The 20311-nt window shown below is 45.5% G+C and overlaps 1 protein-coding gene across 8 annotated transcripts in view; it reads right to left on the bottom strand.

Annotated features, from left to right (window-relative positions):
• Positions 1-19495, bottom strand: part of LOC135905169 (uncharacterized) — a 38402-nt gene extending 18907 nt beyond the window's left edge. For 2 of the 8 annotated variants that reach the window (XM_065436183.2, XM_065436187.2), the window contains exons 1-7: positions 19252-19495; positions 18395-18510; positions 17831-17884; positions 14085-14251; positions 13795-13917; positions 13629-13727; positions 13457-13585 (exon numbers count right to left, since the gene is read on the bottom strand). In XM_065436183.2, coding sequence (XP_065292255.1) covers positions 13457-13585; positions 13629-13727; positions 13795-13917; positions 14085-14251; positions 17831-17884; positions 18395-18510 — 688 coding nt within the window. In that variant the 5' untranslated portion in view covers positions 19252-19495. Of the gene's footprint in view, positions 1-13456; positions 13586-13628; positions 13728-13794; positions 13918-14084; positions 14252-17830; positions 17885-18394; positions 18511-18750; positions 18817-19251 lie in introns of those variants that run through there. The other 6 variants (XM_065436184.2, XM_065436188.2, XM_065436185.2 and 3 more) reach the window with 6 other exon arrangements.
• Positions 19496-20311: the final 816 nt, after the last annotated feature.

Below are 20311 nucleotides of genomic sequence, written 5' to 3'. Positions count from 1 at the left end.
TTGAGCCCATCGACCACACCAAATGGGAAGCACCTATCCTAACTTCTTTGAAGGTAAACGAAGATACTTATGACAATATTCAAGTACCAGGAAAATCCCACTGATATAACCGATAATTGTTATGATGGAGTTGCATGAAAAAAAATCAAAATGGGGGACGACGTAGCCATTCTGAGAAAACTATAATGGCGGGGACGCCAGTTCTCCCCCCCCCACACCCTTCCTCTGTTATGCTACTGACTCTGTTGACCTGTTTACTGTTTAACTCTGCTTCCTGCATGCTCCGATTGCATTTTGTTAACAAGCTGCGGCTGTCGGTGTTTAAGAATTGGGCTGCTATAACAAATGCAAAGGGTCACAAGCGGCAAGTGATATACAAGCTCCACCGAGGCATTGCTTTGGTGGCCCCAAAAGGCACCTTTTAAAAATGCGGGAAGATTGCCATGCAGCCTCTCAGCTTCAGAAATCCAGAAGAAACGCTGGAGCAAGATTGCCACAAGCACCTCACCACGTACTTCCCACTGGCTTGCACGAGAAAACCGCATATCCGTCAGCCTTGCTTGCTTTATGCGAAGCTTGCCGAAATCCTTCTCCAAGGCATCCACATGCTCCACGTAGTGAAGCAGAAGGTCCCTCACGAAAACAAGTCCACGAGAGACTGAATCATCTACAGGACCTCCCGCAGGGACAATGTCGAAGCAGCCTGCCCTGCCACGTCAGCGCTGCCATCATGGCTGTCACTGTTGCTATTCAATGCAAGCACGTTCGCGACGATCGCCTCATCAGTTACAAGCACTTTGTTTTGAAATCTACAGCAGTGCGTCATCTTTTCACCAGCAATGTCATGCATTGCCGATAATCAACGGGCAGATCAGCCATCTTCTGTTTCGGCAGCAAGTCAAACGAGGCTGAGAAACAACGTGGACAGGAACAACTTTGATGCAACGAACAAAGACAAGCATGAGCGACTTCATCCGTTAGCAGAATTGCGCAGAATGAGGACGATAGAGTAAAGAACCAACTGTGAGGGCTAAGCGAGCAATCTGGGAAAAGTGCCGGCAGCATTGTCAGGGCAATTGACACTGTCAATTCGGGTTTGGAGGGGTGGATGGGCGATGGGAGAGATGCGCGTGAAGCTCGTGTGGCTCTCTCATGGAGAGAAGCACGTGGCGGCAGTTGGGGTAGCGAGTGATCATGCAGCGGCTCACATTTCACTTTTTCTTTCTTCTTTTCAAGGATTTCGCATTCCATTACCTTCGGGCACGGACACCCAGAAACCAGACTGTTATGACCAATAATGCAGCCTGGGGAAATTGTAGTAAGCGGGTTATTTCCCCACTTTTCTTCAACTACAAGGCTTTTCTTTCGAGGAGCCAGTATGGGTTCCCTTAGCAGCAATTGCTACGACTGGATGGATGTCTCAATTTCCCTTAATTACTTCTCTCCACTTTGTGGGTTTCCGCAGAACTACTACGTCAAACTGTTGCCTTTGCTTTGAGTTGATAAATTTGACAATTTCTCTTGAACTGCGAGGCTTTTCTTTCAAGGAACGAGCATGGATTTCCCTTGTACCGTCGTGAAGGGGCAGCGCAATATGACAAAGACAGAAAGCAGGAATACACAGGACAGTGCTGTCTCAATTTCCCCTAATTACTTCTTTCAACCTTGCGGGTTTCCGCAGAACTATTACGTCCCACATACGAAAGTTGACGGTTCAGCAGCTTTTCATTGTTATAAACAATATATTGTTAAAACCAGTATCATTATAAGTGGGCGTGACTGTATGCCCATTTGTGCTGACTACAATTGCACTATTAACAAGGCCCTGCAGCCCTGGGCGTATCCTGTGCCAGTAATCAACCATCTGCTAACCTCCCTATCGGGTGAAAAGGTATTCGCAAAACTAGACTTGGCCTAGGTGTACCAACAGCTGTCAGTGACTGAGGAAGCTGCGGACACACAAACTATAGTGACACACCAGGGTGGGGCATTCCATGGCCGAAGACCAGTTCGGGGTCAGGGTTGTGCCCGGCATTTTTCAAAATCTGATGGAAGCCCTGTTGCGTAGCATACCAGGCATTGTTTCATATTTTGATGGCATCATCACTGCTGGTGCCTCAAACGAAGAGCTTTCTTGCTGCCTCTGCGATGCCCTCAGACAATTTCAAGAAGTCGGGCTGAGGGTCAACAAGAACAAGTGCTATTTTGGTGCGGATCACGTGGAATTTCCGGGACTCCTTATCAATGCCGAGGGGGTCCATCCGACATCTAGCAAGACACAGGCAATCATAAACGTACCTTGCCCCAAAAACAAAGCCGAACTGCATGCTTTTATTTACTGATTTATTTACAAACACAGCTGTCTCGAAATTGAGACATAGAAGGAGTGGGTAAGTACATCAAGATAACATACAATCAACATGTCACATGTCACCCCTTTCGTAAGGCTTGTCAACTTCTACAACGGTTCCATACCCCACAAGGCCACAATTGACGAGCCCTTGCATCACCTTCTGGACAAGCATGCAACCCTAGTCTGGGGTCGAGAGCAACATAGTGCCTTTGTCGGTGCGAAACAGCTCTTGACATCCAACCAAATCTTTACACATTTTGACGTACGCATACCAGTGATCCTTGCATGCAATGCATCCCCGTATGGTATTGGAGCCGTGCTCAGCCACCCATTGCCAGATGGCAGCGAAGCTCCGACTGGCTTTGTTCGCAAACCTTGTCCACTGCCGAGACACAGTCATCATCATCATCAGCCTGGTTACGCCCACTGCAGGGCAAAGGCCTCTCCCATACTTCTCCAACAACCCCCTGTCATGTACTAATTGTGGCCATGTTGTCCCTGCAAACTTCTTAATCTCATCCGCCCACCTAACTTTCTGCTGCCCCCTGCTACGCTTCCCTTTTTTTGGAATCCAGTCCGTAACCCTTAATGACCATCGGTTATCATGCCTCCTCATTACATGTCCAACCCATGCCCATTTCTTTTTCTTGATTTCAACTATGATGTCATTAACTAGCGTTTGTTCCCTCACCCAATCTGCTCTTTTCTTATCCCTTAACGTTACACCCATCATTCTTCTTTCCATAGCTCGTTGCGTCATCCTCAATTTAAGTAGAACCCTTTTCGTAAGCCTCCAGGTTTCTGCCCCGTAGGTGAGTACTGGTAAGACACAGGTATTATACACTTTTCTCTTGAGAGATAATGGCAACCTGCTGTTCATGATCTGAGAATGCCTGCCAAACGCACCCCAGCCCATTCTTATTCTTCCGATTATTTCCGTCTCATGATCTGGATCCGCCGTCATTAACTGCCCTAAGTAGATGCATTCCCTTACCACTCCCACTGCCTCGCTACCTATTGTAAATTGCTGTTCTCTTCCAAGACTGTTAAACATTACTTTAGTTTCCTGCAGATTAATTTTTAGAGCCACTCTTCTGCTTTGCCTCTCCAGGTCAGTGAGCATGCATTGCAATTGATCCCCTGAGTTACTAAGCAAGGCAATATAATCAGCGAATCGCATGTTACTAAGGTATTCTCCATTAACTTTTATCCCCAATTCTTCCCAATCCAGGTCTCTGAATACCTCCTGTAAACACGCTGTGAATATCCTTGGAGAGATCGTATTTCTTTGCCTGACGTCTTTCTTTATTGGGATTTTGTTGCTTTCTTTATGGAGGACTACGGTGGCTGTGGAGACGCTATAGATATCTTGCAGTATACTTATATACAGCTCGTCTACACCCCGATTCCGTAATGCCTCCATGACTGCAGAGGTTTCGACAGAATCAAACGCTTTCTCATAATCAATGAAAGCTATATATAAGGGTTGGTTATATTCCGCACATTTCTCTATCACCTGATTGATAGTGTGAATATAGACTATTGTTGAATAGCCTTTACGGAATCCTGCCTGGTCCTTTGGTTGACAGAAGTCTAAGGTGTTCCTGATTCTATTTGCGATTACCTTAGTAAATAGTTTGTAGGCAACTGACAGTAAGCTGATTCGTCTATAATTTTTCATCTTTGGCGTCCCATTTCTTATGGATTAGGATTATGTTAGCGTTCTTCCAAGATTCTGGTACGCTCGAGGTCATCAGGCATTGCGTACACAGGGTGGGCAGTTTCTCTAGAACAATCTGCCCACCATCCTTCAACAAATCTGCTGTTACCTGATCGTCCCCAGCTGCCTTCCCCCTTTGAATAGCCCCAAGGCTTCCTTTACTTCTTCCGGTGTTACCTGTGGGATTTCGAATTCCTCTAGACGATTCTCTCTTCCATTATCATCGTATAGAACTCCTCAGCCACTTGAACTATCTCATCCATATTAGTAATGACATTGCCGGCTTTGTCTCCTAACGCATACATCTGATTCTTGCCAATTCCTAGTTTCTTCTTCACTGCTTTTAGGCTTCCTCTGTTCCTGAGAGCATGTTCAATTCTATCCATATTATACTTCCTTATGTCAGCTGTCTTACGCTTGTTGATTACCTTGGAAAGTTCTGCCAGTTCTATTCTAGCTGTAGGGTTAGAGGCTTTCATACAATGGCGTTTCTTGATCAGATCTTTCGTCTCCTACGATAGCTTACTGGTATCCTGTCTAACGGAGTTACCCCCGACTTCTATTGCACACTCCTTAACGATGCCCACAAGATTGTCGTTCATTGCTTCAACACTAAGGTCCTCTTCTTGAGTTAAAGCCGAATAGCTGTTCTGTAGCTTGATCTGGAATTCCTCTATTTTCCCTCTTACTGCTAACTCATTGATCGGCTTCTTATGTACCAGTTTCTTCCCTTCCCTCCTCAGGTCTAGGCTAATTTGAGTTCTTACCATCCTATGGTCACTGCAGCACACCTTGCTGAGCCCGTCCACATCTTGTATGATGCCAGGGTTAGCGCAAAGTATGAGGTCTATTTCATTTCTAGTGTCGCCGTTCGGGCTCCTCCACGTCCAATTTCCGCTATCCCGCTTGCGGAAGGTATTCATTATCCGCATATTATTCTGTTCCGCAAACTCAACTAATAACTCTTCCCTGCTATTCCGAGTGCCTATGCCATATTCCCCCACTGCCTTGTCTCCAGCCTGCTTCTTGCCTACCTTGGCATTGAAGTCACCCATCAGTATTCGCAACTCCAGCAATTCATGCGACACCTAGCGGCAGTAGGGAGAAATGCCATACAGAGGTCCAGTCGCCGTGTGTGCTGTAGAGGCTGCTGTCACGGACGGAATAATGGAGCTGCTAGCAAAGAAAAAGCGAACGGCCAAGCAGTTTTGCTGTGTTCCTCAGTGCGCGTCAGTGAGATGGATGGACAGCGATATTTCCGTTCACGCATTTCCCTCCGAGTCGAAAGGCTGAAGCCGCAGAGCCAGGTGGATCGCTAACCTCCGCATCGGCGAGGCTGTGACGCTGACAATGACTGTTTGCTCACGGCATTTTGCACGGGATAATTTCTCCTTACCAGGTGAGACACTATTGTGAACTTGTGAACTCGAACCTAATGCATGACCATTGTGCATGGCCATTACACATGTCGTTGTGTCACCTTATGTAAACACGTTTCACACTGCGAGGACTGGCGAGTGGGCTGTGCATTATTTGCTGCATATGTTAGCCGCCACGCGAAATTCGAGCACAGGTTCGAGACCTGTCACAGCAGTTTCTCCGAGGAATGTCTCCTCTGCACTCATTGACCACATTGGCTGTAATTAGAGCTCGTGTTGACGCTTCACAACGATTTCTGCGAGGAACGTCACCTCTGCACTTGTTGGCTACACCCGGCTGTAACTCGGGAGGCTTTTGATGCCCAGCACGTCTCATGGAACTTATACGGGCGTCAGAGATTCAAATGTTTACGAATGATGTACTAGCAAGTTAGCGAAGTATTGAGTGTAAACGCGCCACGTATGTGGCATGCTAAAGCGCAATAAATATCATGCGTGGCGCGGATGAACTTACAGCACAGGCGCACTGCACACGGGCACTTCCCAGCGCGACTGATTACGAATTTGCCACTTGCACTTGAGAATCTCCGACACGCTCAAGAGTGCCCATATGACACTGGTATTTCGCACTGACGCTCATTGCAGAAGTTTGCCACTTACGCGACAGCCACACGTCAATTTCAATTTCTAAGGTATCAAGAAAAAAATTCTGGGTGCAGCCCATACTGAGGCACAATAAAGCATAAACAATTCATTTATTTTTTCAGATGTAGCATGTCAAAGACAGCGGCTGAAAAAAATGCAATACCAACTGAAAACCTGCCAAGGACGTCATGTTACGATGAGAACAAGGATGCTCATATAAAAGAGCTTTCACTGACAGGACTTCGCCAACGTGCGTATCGGTCAGCCAGAGTAAGTTAACTTGACTGCATGGTGCAGCACTTATATGCTTACGGTACATACACCATGGCTACAAGCATGCAATAAATGTCAACACCCTTTAATGCATTACAGAATGAATCAAGCAAAGAAACTGCTGCCTCCCCATTAGAAGCAAAGGTGTTGCCCCATGCACCTGTCAGCAGGACCACCATGGTAAATTGGCTGCCTGCAACTTGTGCACACATTGCTTCACCATTAATTCCTTGGGATTAAACTGTGACATTGCAGGACGATCTCCCATCCCCTGACAGCAACAGCATGGACCAAGTAAGTGACAAGGGAAATATGGTAATTTATTTTTGTATGTGTATGTGTTGTGGTAGCTGTCTTTACCTAGACGGCGGCATGCTTTCTGGATTTACATCGTAAAAGCATTGTAGCACGTGGTGTGTGATGGGTGCACATTAACTGCAACTTGTACACACGTTGCTTAACCACTAGTTCCTTGGGCTGAACTCTATCTGACATTTCAGGATGATTTCCCATCCCCTAACAGCATGGACCAAAGCCTTGCAAACACCATAAGTGACAAGGACATAGCAAAAATGGCAATTTATTTTTTTCTATATATTTGTGATGTGGTACCTGTCTTTAGCTAGCCGGCAGCATGTTTTCTGGATTAACTTCTTGAAAGGATTGTGGTGTGTGATGGGTGCAAATTAACTGATGCAAAAACCCTGGCTTTCCTACTTCCAACATTAAATTTAACACATTGACGTGCATTATTGGAATGACAAAAAAGAAGCTGCATCCCGTGTCAGATATGTCAGACATTAAACTCTTGCTTTTGGTTTGTGACAGGAATGTGCTTGCCAACCTGGCCCCCGGACATTAATGGCAGAGTACTCAAGAGAAGAGAAAGACGTGGCAAATTTCCTACTAGAAATGGCTTCAGGGACAAGGCTCACAGAAAGCAAGGCTGTCCAAGTGACATTGGGTTCTTTTCCACAGAAGTTTGTGAACACGATAAATAGTAGCAACGTAAATATGTTCACAGGCCTGCCATCATTCGATGTTCTGAATGCTCTTGTGACGTGCTACACAAACATTCATCCACTTTCAGGACAGCACCAGTTATGTGTAAAAATAATTGCATTGACATTGGTAAATTGAAGCATAATATTTCCACTGCATTCTTGAGTCACCTTTTTAACTGTTCTCTAACTACATGTAGCAACATAATTGCAGAGACTGCTCAGTTGATGTCTGAAATTTTAAAGTAACTGTGGCTGTGCAACGAAAAGAAGATGTTGAACATTTGCCTGTCTGTTTTAAACACTTCAGTAATGTGCGTGTCATTGTAGATTGCACCGTAATTCCTATTAGCCAGCCCAACTGTTTGCGATGTGTATTACAGACCTACCCTTCTATAAGAAAGGTTTCACGGTTAAATATATGGTGACTGTTACACCAAGTGGTCTCAGTGCCCACATAAGCCAAGGATATGGAGGCCGCACCTCAGACAAGGCCCTGTTTAAGCAAAGCTGCCTCATCAAGCAACTAGACCCGATATCAGATGCCATAATGGCAGACCGTGGCTTTCTTATTGATGACATTTGTGCGGACAACTTAAGTGAGTTAATCGGGCCACCATTCAGAAAACAAAAGCAGATGTCAAACGGTGATTCACTTAAGACACAAAAGATAGCATCAGCAAGAGTTTATGTAGAGCGTGCTAAAGAGCGAATGAAAATATTCAGTGTTGTGAACAAGAATTCCATGGAGCGTGGTGGGATTACTTGACGACATTGTTATAGCTGCAGGCATCACAAACCTTTCATCACCGATTTTAGCAACACATAAATTTTTGTGAGTCCTGCATCAATACATTTCCCAAACGTATTATGTGCATCGTAAAAGTGGTTCGTGCTTTCCATGCAAGGAAGTTTTAAAAACTTTACAGGAGTGTAAGCGCCATGTCCCTTACAAGCAGAGGTGAAGCCAGTGCTTGCCCTTATTTTACATTTTAAATAGACCTTTGTTGGGTTGTCCTCTTACAGATCAAGTGGTTTGGCTCTGGTAATGTAATTGTGTGGCTAATTAGAAACTAAAAGCATGTTGTTCCTGTCAGAAGTATTATCTTCCTCTGAGTATTGATTACGTTATTTCTGAAACAATTTACCAAGAATTTCAGGCTTCATCTTAAAACCAGTAACACTAAGATACACGTCAGCCAGTCTCTGTATGGCAAAATAAGTCACGTTAATGGGGTTGAGACATCAAATTTTTGGCTTGCGCGTTCTTTGTTTCAAACGTTTCTTATTGCTCCAGAAAGCATGGTACACACTCGAATACTCTTATATTTTCAGTAAATAAGTTAATATCGTATTATTTATGTGAACGATTTTCAGTTTCGGTTTGTAGGCACAGAGTTAGTGATGTCAATGTCTAGGACGCTTGGTCACGTGGGCCCACCAAGCTGCGACGCACACATTGCTGCATCGTCTGGTCTCGCACACACATTCTGCACCAGTGCAGGCAAACAAAACCACGGCGACAGTTGTCTTGGCTAGCTGCGGCAGCTCCAATTATGACTCTACGACTGACGCGGCTCGTTGCCCTCTAGACTCGAGCCTCTCTAGACTTGCCCGGTGCTGTGGGTCGCCACTCATTGCACGTCACTCTAATTGGTATGACATCACTAAAACTTTCGTTGTTCTTCCAACACAGTGACATCGGTGTCAATCGCAGTAGCGATGGGTTTTGATCACGAGAATGAGCATTTAGGCACTCTTTGGAAGAAAATTAAAATATATTTTTAAACTTTTCTGTGTCCAGCACTTCATGTTGAGTGTCTTTGCATACAGAGGAAGCCTACAGTAGGCTTTTTATAGCCTAAAAATTTGGTGTCTCAACCCCTTTAAACTAGTTGGAAGTGTGAGGAAAGCACTTCTTTTCCTTCACTGAAAAGTAATCTTTTATAGTGCACCTCCTAAAATGGTGGTGTTGGTTCACTTTTGGCACATAAATTCCCCTCCAACAATTTTTTTACATTCCTTGTTTCCATTGTGTACTTCCTTACTATAGCCTGTTCTAATGTTTTGTTTGCTTTTTTTTACATCTCCAAAATCTTGTGTATTGTTGCAGCCCATTTGAACATAACATGTGTTGCTACGTTGCCTGAGTTTATCTTTTTTCTTTGTTAGGAAAACCTAATTGTGCATGGTCTCATAAGGGCCCCTCACCAGGCCCTATTGCAAATTTTGGTTATACATTGGTATTTGTAAGGTGTCGTCTAGAAAGCCTTTTTTTTTTTTCGAAGATTTTCAAGTTATTTCACCCGATCTCACTTGGACAACCTTGGTTTCTGTCGGCCAAGTACCTGAAGCCATTTCTAACAGGAAATTTGCCACATCTTGGGAAATGGAAAAACCTGTCCTGTTGCCATGCTGCCAGAAGGCAAGCGTTACTACCAGCAGACATTTTGTCTCTGCCTCGACTAGGTTGCGCAAGTGTTCTTTCCCTGCCTTCTCCAATACCAAAGCGAAGAGACCATGTCACATGAACGTGTCGTATCCCACATTTTTTTTAATTCTTCACAATTCCAGTGGCACGTTTGCATATACGGATTAGGAGATTCACCGGAAGTCATGTGCCATGGCTGGTGACATTGCAAGGAGCCTGTATTGCATAGAGGCATTTGTGCATGTGACCTTGGCTCCGTCAAAGCGTGGCGGCCTTGAGAGTAAGGGCATACGATCCTCTGTTTGTAAATGCAGCATTTTTTATGCCACTCAGCCATTTCATACTTTTCAGACACGATCGTTGCCATGTGATCTACATGCTGCACTTGGTTGCATTGGCCAAACCTGCAGACTTCAACTTCAACACACTTTTTGTAAATTAGCAATGCACATTCTTTTGCAACTTGTATCCTTCATTGAAGTGCTGATTTACGCTACGCATTCCGATGCAAGTTTTCATCTTTTGGTATTCCGAGATATTTGCAGTTCACTTATGATCTGTGTGCACAGAGTTGTGGTTATTCTTCAACGGCTGTTTGTTGTCCCTTGCCTTACTTGTATTTTTTCACAAAATAAACCACATGCACTCAATTTTTTGTTCACTGTACTCAGTGTAAAGGTGTTTGCCTCATACGTTTTACTCAAGCCCATTTTTGTTGCACTTTTTAGCATATGAGGGTATATCTTGCCAAACAGAACATGAGAAGTAACATGTCACAGAGACAAACCTGCATACGGTGAGTATTTAAAAAGTTTGTCCACCAGAGTTGAGTACCCTGAAAGAATGGTTTTATTCAAATGACCCCAGCTGGTATATGTACCATAATTTATGCTTCTTCCCAACTTGAATACAGTGCAAATGGCTGTCCTGGGAAGCATAACTAAACCACCAGTAATACAAGATGGGGAGACACTTGTACAGACTTGACATCAGTGAATGATAATTCTTAACCTCCACAGAGCATATAGAGCTGTCCTTACTATCAACATATCAATTAATGGAAAGTAAGTGACATAAAAATTTAACATGCACTTAAAGCACTTAACAAACACTTAAAGGGGCACTGAAACACTTCCGACTGATCATAGTGACCTCACTACAAAAGGACACCGCCTGCTGCAAAAATTTTTCGAATCATTGAAGTGTAAGCGGAATTAGTAGTTACTGCACCGATGCATTGCTTTCTCTTTTCGTTTCAGTTAGTGTGCTGGAAGCTACACGGTGCATGGCAAGGTAGCAAGGTCCTGGTCAAGTTTTTTTTTTTTTTTTACACATTGCTACTTGTGGTTCAGGCATGTGTGGCACTCTCTAAACGCAAGATGGACGCCTGGAGCTACATCAGTTACAGAGACCAATCAATACACACGGCTGTCTGATCGTCCTGCAAACAGGGCTTGTGGTGGTCGTGGTATCTATATTATGCGCAGCATGCCAGATCAGGGCCTCTTTAAGAAGGGCACAAACAAAGACAACAAAAGTTGGTTTCATGAGTTCTGCCCGAGTCGCCACTGATATCATGCAGTTGCTCATGCACAACTTGTGAAACAATAACGTACGAGCCATAGGAAACGAACAGTCATGTCGGCAAAAAAACAACAAAAAAACAACAGGATATGTATTGTGATAGGTAACCTCAAGCGCCACAGCACAAGGTGAAGCTAAGTTGCTGTTTGGCACATAACAGGATCTCTTCTGCTTACAACAGTGCATGCACATGAACATTTCACTTTATACAATCTTTGCAATATGAACAACATTGAAACGCAATGTAGAGATGAAACATTAAAGGGACAGACAACTACACCAAATGTGCCAGGAGAAGGTGCCAGGAGAGACAGCTGAGATGTGCTTGCACTTTTGCGACAATCCAGCAGTGCACGAGCACTTTGCCTCCACGATCGATGGATCCAGGAATGCGTCGGTGATTCTCACCACAATCTCGTGCGGGCCCGCGGTCACGCCGGAGGTTTGCACACACACGCGACCACTTCTACTTCATTACTCACTGTACCACTGGTACCGACTAAAATGAGGTACTTGGCGTCCACTACCCGTTCTAACTCCACAAAACAGCGCGAATTAATATCGCACTGCAAGAAACTTAATATTTTCACCAAGGACAGCGTACGCGGGGACCTCCGTAAGGACGCCATGCTGCACAGTGTAGCGAGACCGGGCCAGGCTTCGCAGCACCCCCTAATGTTGATTTGAGTTGCGAATAGTGTATTTTGTTTTCACTCTACCCTTCGCCGATTCCACGTCTTCATAGAAGCTTTCGACTTCCTGGTCATCATGACTGGATGTAGGGGCATAGACCTGTGCAACCTTCATTTTGTACCTCTTATTAAGTTTCACAACAAGACCTGCCACCCTCTCGTTAATGCTATAGAATTCCTGTATGTTACCAGCTATGTTCTTATTAATCAGGAATCCGACTCCTAGTTCTCGTTTCTCCGCTAAGCCCCGGTAGCACAGGACGTGCCCGCTTTTTAGCACTGTATATGCTTCTTTTCGCCTCCTAACTTCACTGAACCCTATTATATCCCCTTTACTGCCCTCTAATCCCTCCAATAGCACTGCTAGACTCGCCTCACTAGATAATGTTCTAGCATTAAACGTTGCCAGGTTCATATTCCAATGGCGGCCTGTCCGCACACACTATGTGCAGATCAACGAAGAGGCACTCACTATTGTGGCAGGTGCGAGAAAGTTCCACGATTACGTGCATGGCCGCCCGTTTCAAATTCACACGGATCATAAGCCACTGCTTGGGTTGTTTGTTCCCGACTGTTAGATGCCAGAAATGTCGCCATGTATGCTGCGTTGCTCCATTTTCTAAAATGGCTACTAGTACTCTCTACTCCACCGACGTGAATGGCAGTTGGTCCATGCCGACAGCCTCAGCAAGCTGCCTCTGCTACAACCGCGCCAGCATGACCCTGAGTCGGCAGAAGTCATGATGTTGAATATGATTCCTGAGCCCCCTCCCCCCCTCTCCCTCAGGCTGGAAGTGTCGTCTATGTGAACCAGAGGCCAAAGAAGTGTTTTGCCTCCATCGGGGAGGGGAAGGGGCCTTAAAGGTCCGAGTACCCAGCATCGGCTCAACCCCCAGGATCCCCCTTTTCCCAGACATGGCTAAGCCGCATACGGCTCCCTACAGGAGGGTCCAACCCACATGTACTCGGGTACGTGGTGTCAGAGCACACCAAACGCCTACTGATGCAAACGCCCCTTCGGGGGTTTGTCAGTTTGTGGCACAACGGGAAGTAGCGGGAAATAATATGTAGCAGTTTCTGTTATGATTTTGGCACATTTGCTGTGAACAGCTGCTACAGCTCAGTCAGGTAGAGATGTGTTCTCAGCCACATGATTATGCAACATAATGATATGTTCATAGCAAAAATATATGAAAGTTTGCACCACATGAAGAATTGCCCTGAAAAACATTTTGTACTTTGGGACTGTGCCAAAAGTAAAACATGTCCAGTTAGGTATAGTATTGCATGACGACTGCGTGCCTTGATTTTGCAGTTACCGCACATGCAGTCTTTTCAAAGGTAATTATCAACAAAAGTGACACTTCATATGAGTTACCATGCGCAGCATAACACTCAGCCCCGGTTGAACTGCTGCCAGACAGGTCCACTTGAGAGTCTGCAGCACCTAGCTCGCTCAAGGAGGTGTTGCCGCCAGACATCACCTGCAGGCTTCCTGCAAAATTGCCTGTCATTGCCACTTAGTCAGGCAAAACTTAACGCCAACTCACCTTCAGCAACATGGCTTGCTGCCACAAGGGAGCTTTTCTCGCATGTTTCTTCCACGACATCCTCACTGGCTTGTTCATCATCCACAGCATGGCTGTAGCCTACATATATTGATAAATTTGGGTTTTAATGAGATTGCCATTAGCAAACACTGGACTTTGCACGCACCTTGCACAGCAGGGTCTTCAGACAAGGAGATGATGCATATAGATTTTTCCAGATGGTCCTCGTGGACGGTGTTTTGAGGTGATGTAACCACAAAAACTTGAGCAGGCGACATGTCAACAGAATCTGCAAGAATTAAATACAAGCAAACATCTACTTGATGCTGGTTCATGCTGGGATAAATGCCACAAAAATGGCACCACTAACAATTCTATGAAGGCATTGAGAGACACCCATTATCTACAGCAAAGGTGCACCAAGACTGTGCTGAAACTTCCTGCGACATTGCATACCTGGGTAAACAGTAGGTACAGCTCTTTTTGTGAGCCGCGTGTGCCCTGGGTCCATGAAATCTTGTGCTGTGAAATGGTCGCTGCACATCCTGTATGATTTGTACAATACGCTGGCTGGCTTTTCCATAAGGTCGGCCCTTCGGGAGTATGTCACCCATGCTGCCAACCTGCGCACGTATTAAAACACGTCGTTTCCCACAAACAATAAGTATTAAATATTTTATTGCCTCTCAACATGAGCGCGTACATGCATGAACGATGCATCAGGCAGCTAGGAAGCAGGATGTTATTTCCCAAAACGAAAAAAAAAGTACGCTGGTTTTGAAATTACTGAACAGCTGTAGAGGCTTGCATGTTTGGCTCAAAGCGATACAGGGGTGCAATCACACCAACAGCTCGCTTTTTCGTTCGTTCGATTGCCCTCTTGTGATTTGTTGGCACTTGCGCGTTTCATCAATGCCGCCATTGCGCCGGGGCGGGGCCACAAATTGCGCATACGTCATGCTCCTGTTAATCATTCGAAAACCGAGTGGAGTCGTCTGCTAGGATGGGACAGTCGACAAGGTCATTCACTTTGAGGAATGAATGGCCACTGCCGTAGTAACACTAGTAGCAGACGATGCACCTGTTGTCTGCTTGTAATGTCATCGCTTGCCACTCTGGCACGGGTCCCGTTTTTCGAGATGAAAATGTGACCCGCCGTCGCAGAACGTTAGTGATGTTAATTATTGAAAACAATTGTAATTGCAGCGAACGTAAATGTTGTGCTTGTGCTGTGATAAATGTAAATGGTGTTCTTTTCTTTAATTGTTGAATGATGTGAGTGCACTTGTCGAGAATGCTCGCCATTTCAGGTTGTGCTTAGGGAACCACATTCAGTGTTTGGCACTCATGAGTCAGAATGGCCACTCCTTTGCCACTCTTTTGGAGTCTCTCGGCCACCCTCAGCAACGAATCTTTTGGGACACCTTTGACGAGTTGACAGAGGAAGAGTTCCGCGGGCACTTCAGGCTCTCAAAGAGCGCTGTGCAATGCCTCTGCGAACAATCTGAGGACCCCATTGGTGGCATTCGGACCAGTGGCATCACAACGCAAGAGAAGGTGCTTTGTGCTGTCCGTTTCTTCGCGACAGGTAGCTTCCAAAGATCCATCAGCAGCGAAGAATTCACCTCAATGGGGTAGGCTTCCGTGAGCGAGAGTATTCATGCGGTTGCGGAGGCAATAACCATGGCGGGCCAGAAACAGCACTAGATGAGCTTCCCGTTAACACCGGCCAGCAAAGGCTAGTGCAAAGGCGGCCTTTTCAGATCGCAGATGCACATAGCCATAAAACGGCTGAGCTTGAAAGACTCAGCCTGGACGAGACTGCGAGCTTCATGTCGAGGGAAGGCTTCTATGCCTTGAATACCATGGTCGTAAGTACTCACAATCTGCATTTATTGCACCCTTTCTTCTTTTATGGTAGTTTACAGGTTTCATGTAACGTCATCATAGTGTGTACAATATGGATGTCGCGTAACAGACCATCAATCGTGATCAAGCCCATTTAGAATTGAATTTCTCGGTCGAGATTTACTCATTTGCTCAACCTGTGGGAGGGAGGTAATTGCAGTTGAGAATTTCAAATTTGACCTAATGGAATGCGATCGATAGTGGCCATGTGGCACCAGTATAAGAGTATGCACTGAACAAAAAATGCAGCTGTGATGAGCGTTAATTCATAAATATCTCATGAATGTTGCTTTTGGCACATTTCTTGCAATAATTAAAGAAAACTATTTCTGAGATTGCTTTTTACTAGTGTGAGAAAGAATGCAGCTGTGTCTGGAAAAGAATGATTAATACAATATTATTAATACAATACACAGTCTAAAAACATTTTCAGACTGTGTTTAGCAGGCAGCATGACATGGAATACGAGAACATTCCAGCTCAAATTCATTATTCTGAACTATTTTTCATTCATTTGTTCTGCCATCCAGGTGTGCGATGCTAATGTGTGCATCGTGGACATCGATCATCACTTCCTCGAATCCTGCCCCGACTCATCTGGAGGCACTCACCACTCTTAGGCTACCTCACCACTAACTTTCGATGTGGCGTATGCGTGCTTGGCAAGCGCTGCAGACATGCTGCAGTCACTGAAGTATATTACACAGTTATGCTTCTAACATGCAGGAAAAGAGGGCTACCCTCTTGAGCCATGGCTGCTCACACTTGTGCCAGGCCGGAGGGGCACTACAACCCAGCGCATGCCTCCATGAGGAATGTTGTGTAGAGGGGCATTGGTGTATTGGAGGCAAGGTTTCGATAACTTCAAAGGTACCGGACCCTTCTTTATCCGCTTAAAGAAGCAGCCACAAATGTCGCAGTCTGCACCGCTCTCCTCAACATTGCTTTCGAGCTGGAGCTCCAAAACGGTGATGAGAAGGTCAAGGAGAACCAGCCGCCGCAGCAAGGACACTTGCAACAGGGCTTGCCTGTGTCCGAAAGGCCTCACACATGCTGGCAGGAAATTCCCAGAGAGTTGCTCCTGAGGGCAAAGCAGTTGAGAAGCCAGGTAATAAACCTGTTCTCTGTGGATCATAGCTGTCTGTCACGACTCAGAGTCGATGCATTAGCTCCTCTCGAGTAGTGGCATAAGGGGGTGGTCTGGTGCCTGCCGTTCGCCAATTGCCATTGTGAACGAAACAAAGGCCTGATGAAGTCAAGCAAAGGGCAGTAATTTAATACGATTTCTCAACAACAAAACAAACTGGCGTTATTAAGTAGTGGATGTGAATATGTTACACAAACAAAGTATGAAGGTGACAATTCCAAAGAATAGATGTAACAATGCTGAACAATTACGATGTGCAATCATAATATGAATGGTGAACACCGGTACAAAGTACATTTCTAAAGGGTAATCCGGAAAGCAAATGTTTAAAGTCCACAGTCTATAGAACCAAAAATGACATACAGTAAACTGGGTGTGTTGACAGTCCGTCCCCACAATGCGGCCCGTAAGTGACCCTCGAAGTAAGCGTGGTTCACTCTGCTAGCGGTCACCTATATTGGCAAGCAATTTAATAACACACAAAACAACAACCACGGACGCACTCAGCTTCACGTAGCCTGGGTGTATGGCCACCATGGTTTAAGTACTACCAGCGGTCACCTTCTGCGGTGTACAATATAATCACACACAGATCAACAGTCACAAATGCACATAGCTCAACGTGCTCGGGATGTACAAAAGTTCATGTTCCCTACCGTTTATGCAAAACAGTGCGGCACGTAGGCTTGCAGCCCATTCTTAATGAAGCGATGCTTAATAGGCATGTATACCTAGGAGGCGGGGGCGGAGAATTGAAGAAATAATGCAACTTTTGTGACACTGGCGTACTATTCATCTGTGTGCACTACACCGTCGGCTCAGGCAGCAAAAGAAACAGCAGGTTTGTCACACGGCACAACCGTAAAGCCAGGCGAGTTCTCCAACATAGGCATCAAAACATAAATCTATTGATGCTATTGAAAAATCGAAAAGGCCGCTTTTGATGAGCAGGACTGAATTGAAAATATTCATGCGCAAGGCATTTTCAAAAATATCTGTATTAATACTGAAATCCTTACTGCAGATTTTGACGGGGTGTGTTACACCAACAAACGGTTTAGAAACAATGGAAGAGAGATGTTAAAGAAGTGTTGTCAGGCAAGTTGGTTCATGATGGGAATGAAAAGTCACGGAACAGCACAAGTACCTGGGTGCTTGCTGTATCTCTTTTCCAGGTTCTCTTTTCTTTTGTGATGTTATTCTTAAAGTACAAACACAAAATACAAAACAACAACACACTGTTATAACAGGAAATAATGAAAACAATACCGACAACAGTATGTTTTGAACCAAGACATGGTGTGCTATTTGACGGCCCACTTTGTGACACAACAGCCAATCCGTACAATCGGAAAGTGAGCTGCTTGGGCGATCGCACACCATTCTTCAATTTCACTAATATTAAAAAAGAAATCCAACAAAAACTTTGCACCTACACGTAACTAACATGTACAATGGTTATACTGCTTATACCACAAAAAAACCTTGCGTTATATTGCTTTGCGACAACATGGTCAATCTGCTGCCACCTGAAGATGCTCATTACACTTTCAAACTTTCAAGTGATTTACGAGTACAGATACACGTCAGTCCTATCACGGAATTGCTTCAACTTAAAAGAAGTTATAATAGTGTGCAAATATTGCACATGGCTAGGTATGCTCATTAAAGCAGGAGAAACAGTCAGCTGCAAACTTGTAACACAACAAACCTGCTGTCCCGTGGGATGCGAAAGAAACAGGTTCCGGGCTTCTTTTGCGTTCTTCCGTTGTTTTGGCACCACGCTACACAACAGTAGCTGCCGTACGAGGGTCTACACGACGTCATCTGTTGAAAAACGTAAATTGCAAGCGCATGTGTCATTCTGATATGAACCGCTTGAAGAGACAAAACGTGCGAAAGTGAACAGGCGAGATTACGAACAAGGGCAATTAGCTTTGACATAAAGTGCGCACGCCAATGACGCATCAATACGATACACGATGGCGCCGCCTTCAAATTATTTCTAATCATTTCCACAATTCCTCAAGATTATTAGCTGCCCCTTACAAGCACGAATACACGTACGACTGGCGCTTGTTCTTCGACACAATATTTGGCTCCTGCGTCCGCAATAGGAGACCACAGAGGCCACACTCCTACACACTCCGAGGAGCGACAGCCAAACCGCACTTGGCCCTACGTGCGAGCCCCATGCCGTGTTTTCAGTAGGAGAATAAAAACTGGGCGCTTTGAGGCAACAAACTGCTTCCACACGTTACCGTATACATGACAGAATGTCTTTATTTATTTATTTTTTTTTTGAGTGCCGAGCGTTTCCAACGCGTTCGTGTGTTTGTTGTCCCGTTGATCACATTTTGCCCCATAGCAAACTCATGACTCGAGTCTCGAAATGCCCACAGAAAGCGCCACAAACCCAGTAGACTCAGTACATGCCAAACTTCCTAAACTCCGCCACAGTGGCCGAACTGTTTTTCGCTAACTGTGCCGCAGCAACAAGTGCGGCACAACGTGCCCAAAGCGAAATAGCTCGAAATGCAGCGCAGACTATCAAACAAAATTTCTCACCTTGCCGTGTGAAGCAGCAGGAGTGCAAGAATATGCCTAGAGTCCGAACTCTATCAAAAATAAGGCAAACGGGTCGCCTTGTGCTGACGGGCTCGCGCACTTCGGTGGTGTATCCCGTACTTGTCGCATTCATCTACGCACGCAAACTATCCATTAACGCTGCGCGAAGTCTTCTCCATTTCTCTATGTCTTCTCTGCCAGAAGTAGTAGCAGCATGTAGCAGGACGAGCACATCTAAATTGGATTTAACCGCTCCTTCTGCGCATGCGTTAGGATTGTGCGCTCGCGCGAGTAAAAGCGGGAGCAAGAGGGAAAATCTGGGGGCTTTTGCTCCTTGAACATATGACCTTGTCTAGGTACTAAGCAGGTCACATGGCGCGATTAGGGCGAAAAGAATCGCTCTGCCGCGCATGTCGCAGAGCAATTTTCGCTGACAGCTTTTTTATCGCGTGTTGCAGGCGTGTGTCCCTAGGCGTGCCGGCATTGCAGAGTTGGGTCGAGTTTACGCTCGAACGCTGGCTGCCGGCGCGGTAAAGTCGGTGAAGCAGCGGGCTAAGTCGTGGCGGATAGTAGCTTTTTCGCGCGTTACGGTGATGTACCTTGTAAATAACATCATACATGTTTCTGTTGGAGCAGTAACGAGCGTATAGTACCCGCCGTGGTTGCTCAGTGGCTATTAGCCCCGAGAACGAACGCGAGTGCGAGCGCCGCTCGCGTGACGTCAGGGCACGGACTCGCGCCTGTCGTCTGCTACAGTTCGGGCGTTGTCCGGGCGCTTTCTGCGGTGTTTTCGTTTGTTCGCCCTCGTTCTCTCTGTTTGTATAGTTATGGTGGTCGTCTCAAATATATTTTTACGACGTCTTCCTTTGCGAACATTTATTCAAAGAGCTAATTTCTTAGACAACAATGCAGCTCTCGAAGGCAACGCTACAGTGCCAGCCGAAGCGACGCAGACCAGCCCATTGCGGGTTTTTCGTACGCGGATAGACAATCGCAAAAGCATAGCCTATAGGAATCCACAGTTATGATATACCTGCCGCAGTGCAACAAGTATGTCAGA

This window comes from Dermacentor albipictus, chromosome 3 (assembly GCF_038994185.2).
Source record: "Dermacentor albipictus isolate Rhodes 1998 colony chromosome 3, USDA_Dalb.pri_finalv2, whole genome shotgun sequence".
NCBI classification, from domain to species: Eukaryota; Metazoa; Arthropoda; class Arachnida; order Ixodida; family Ixodidae; genus Dermacentor; species Dermacentor albipictus.
This window is presented reverse-complemented; position numbering and strand designations above follow the sequence as displayed.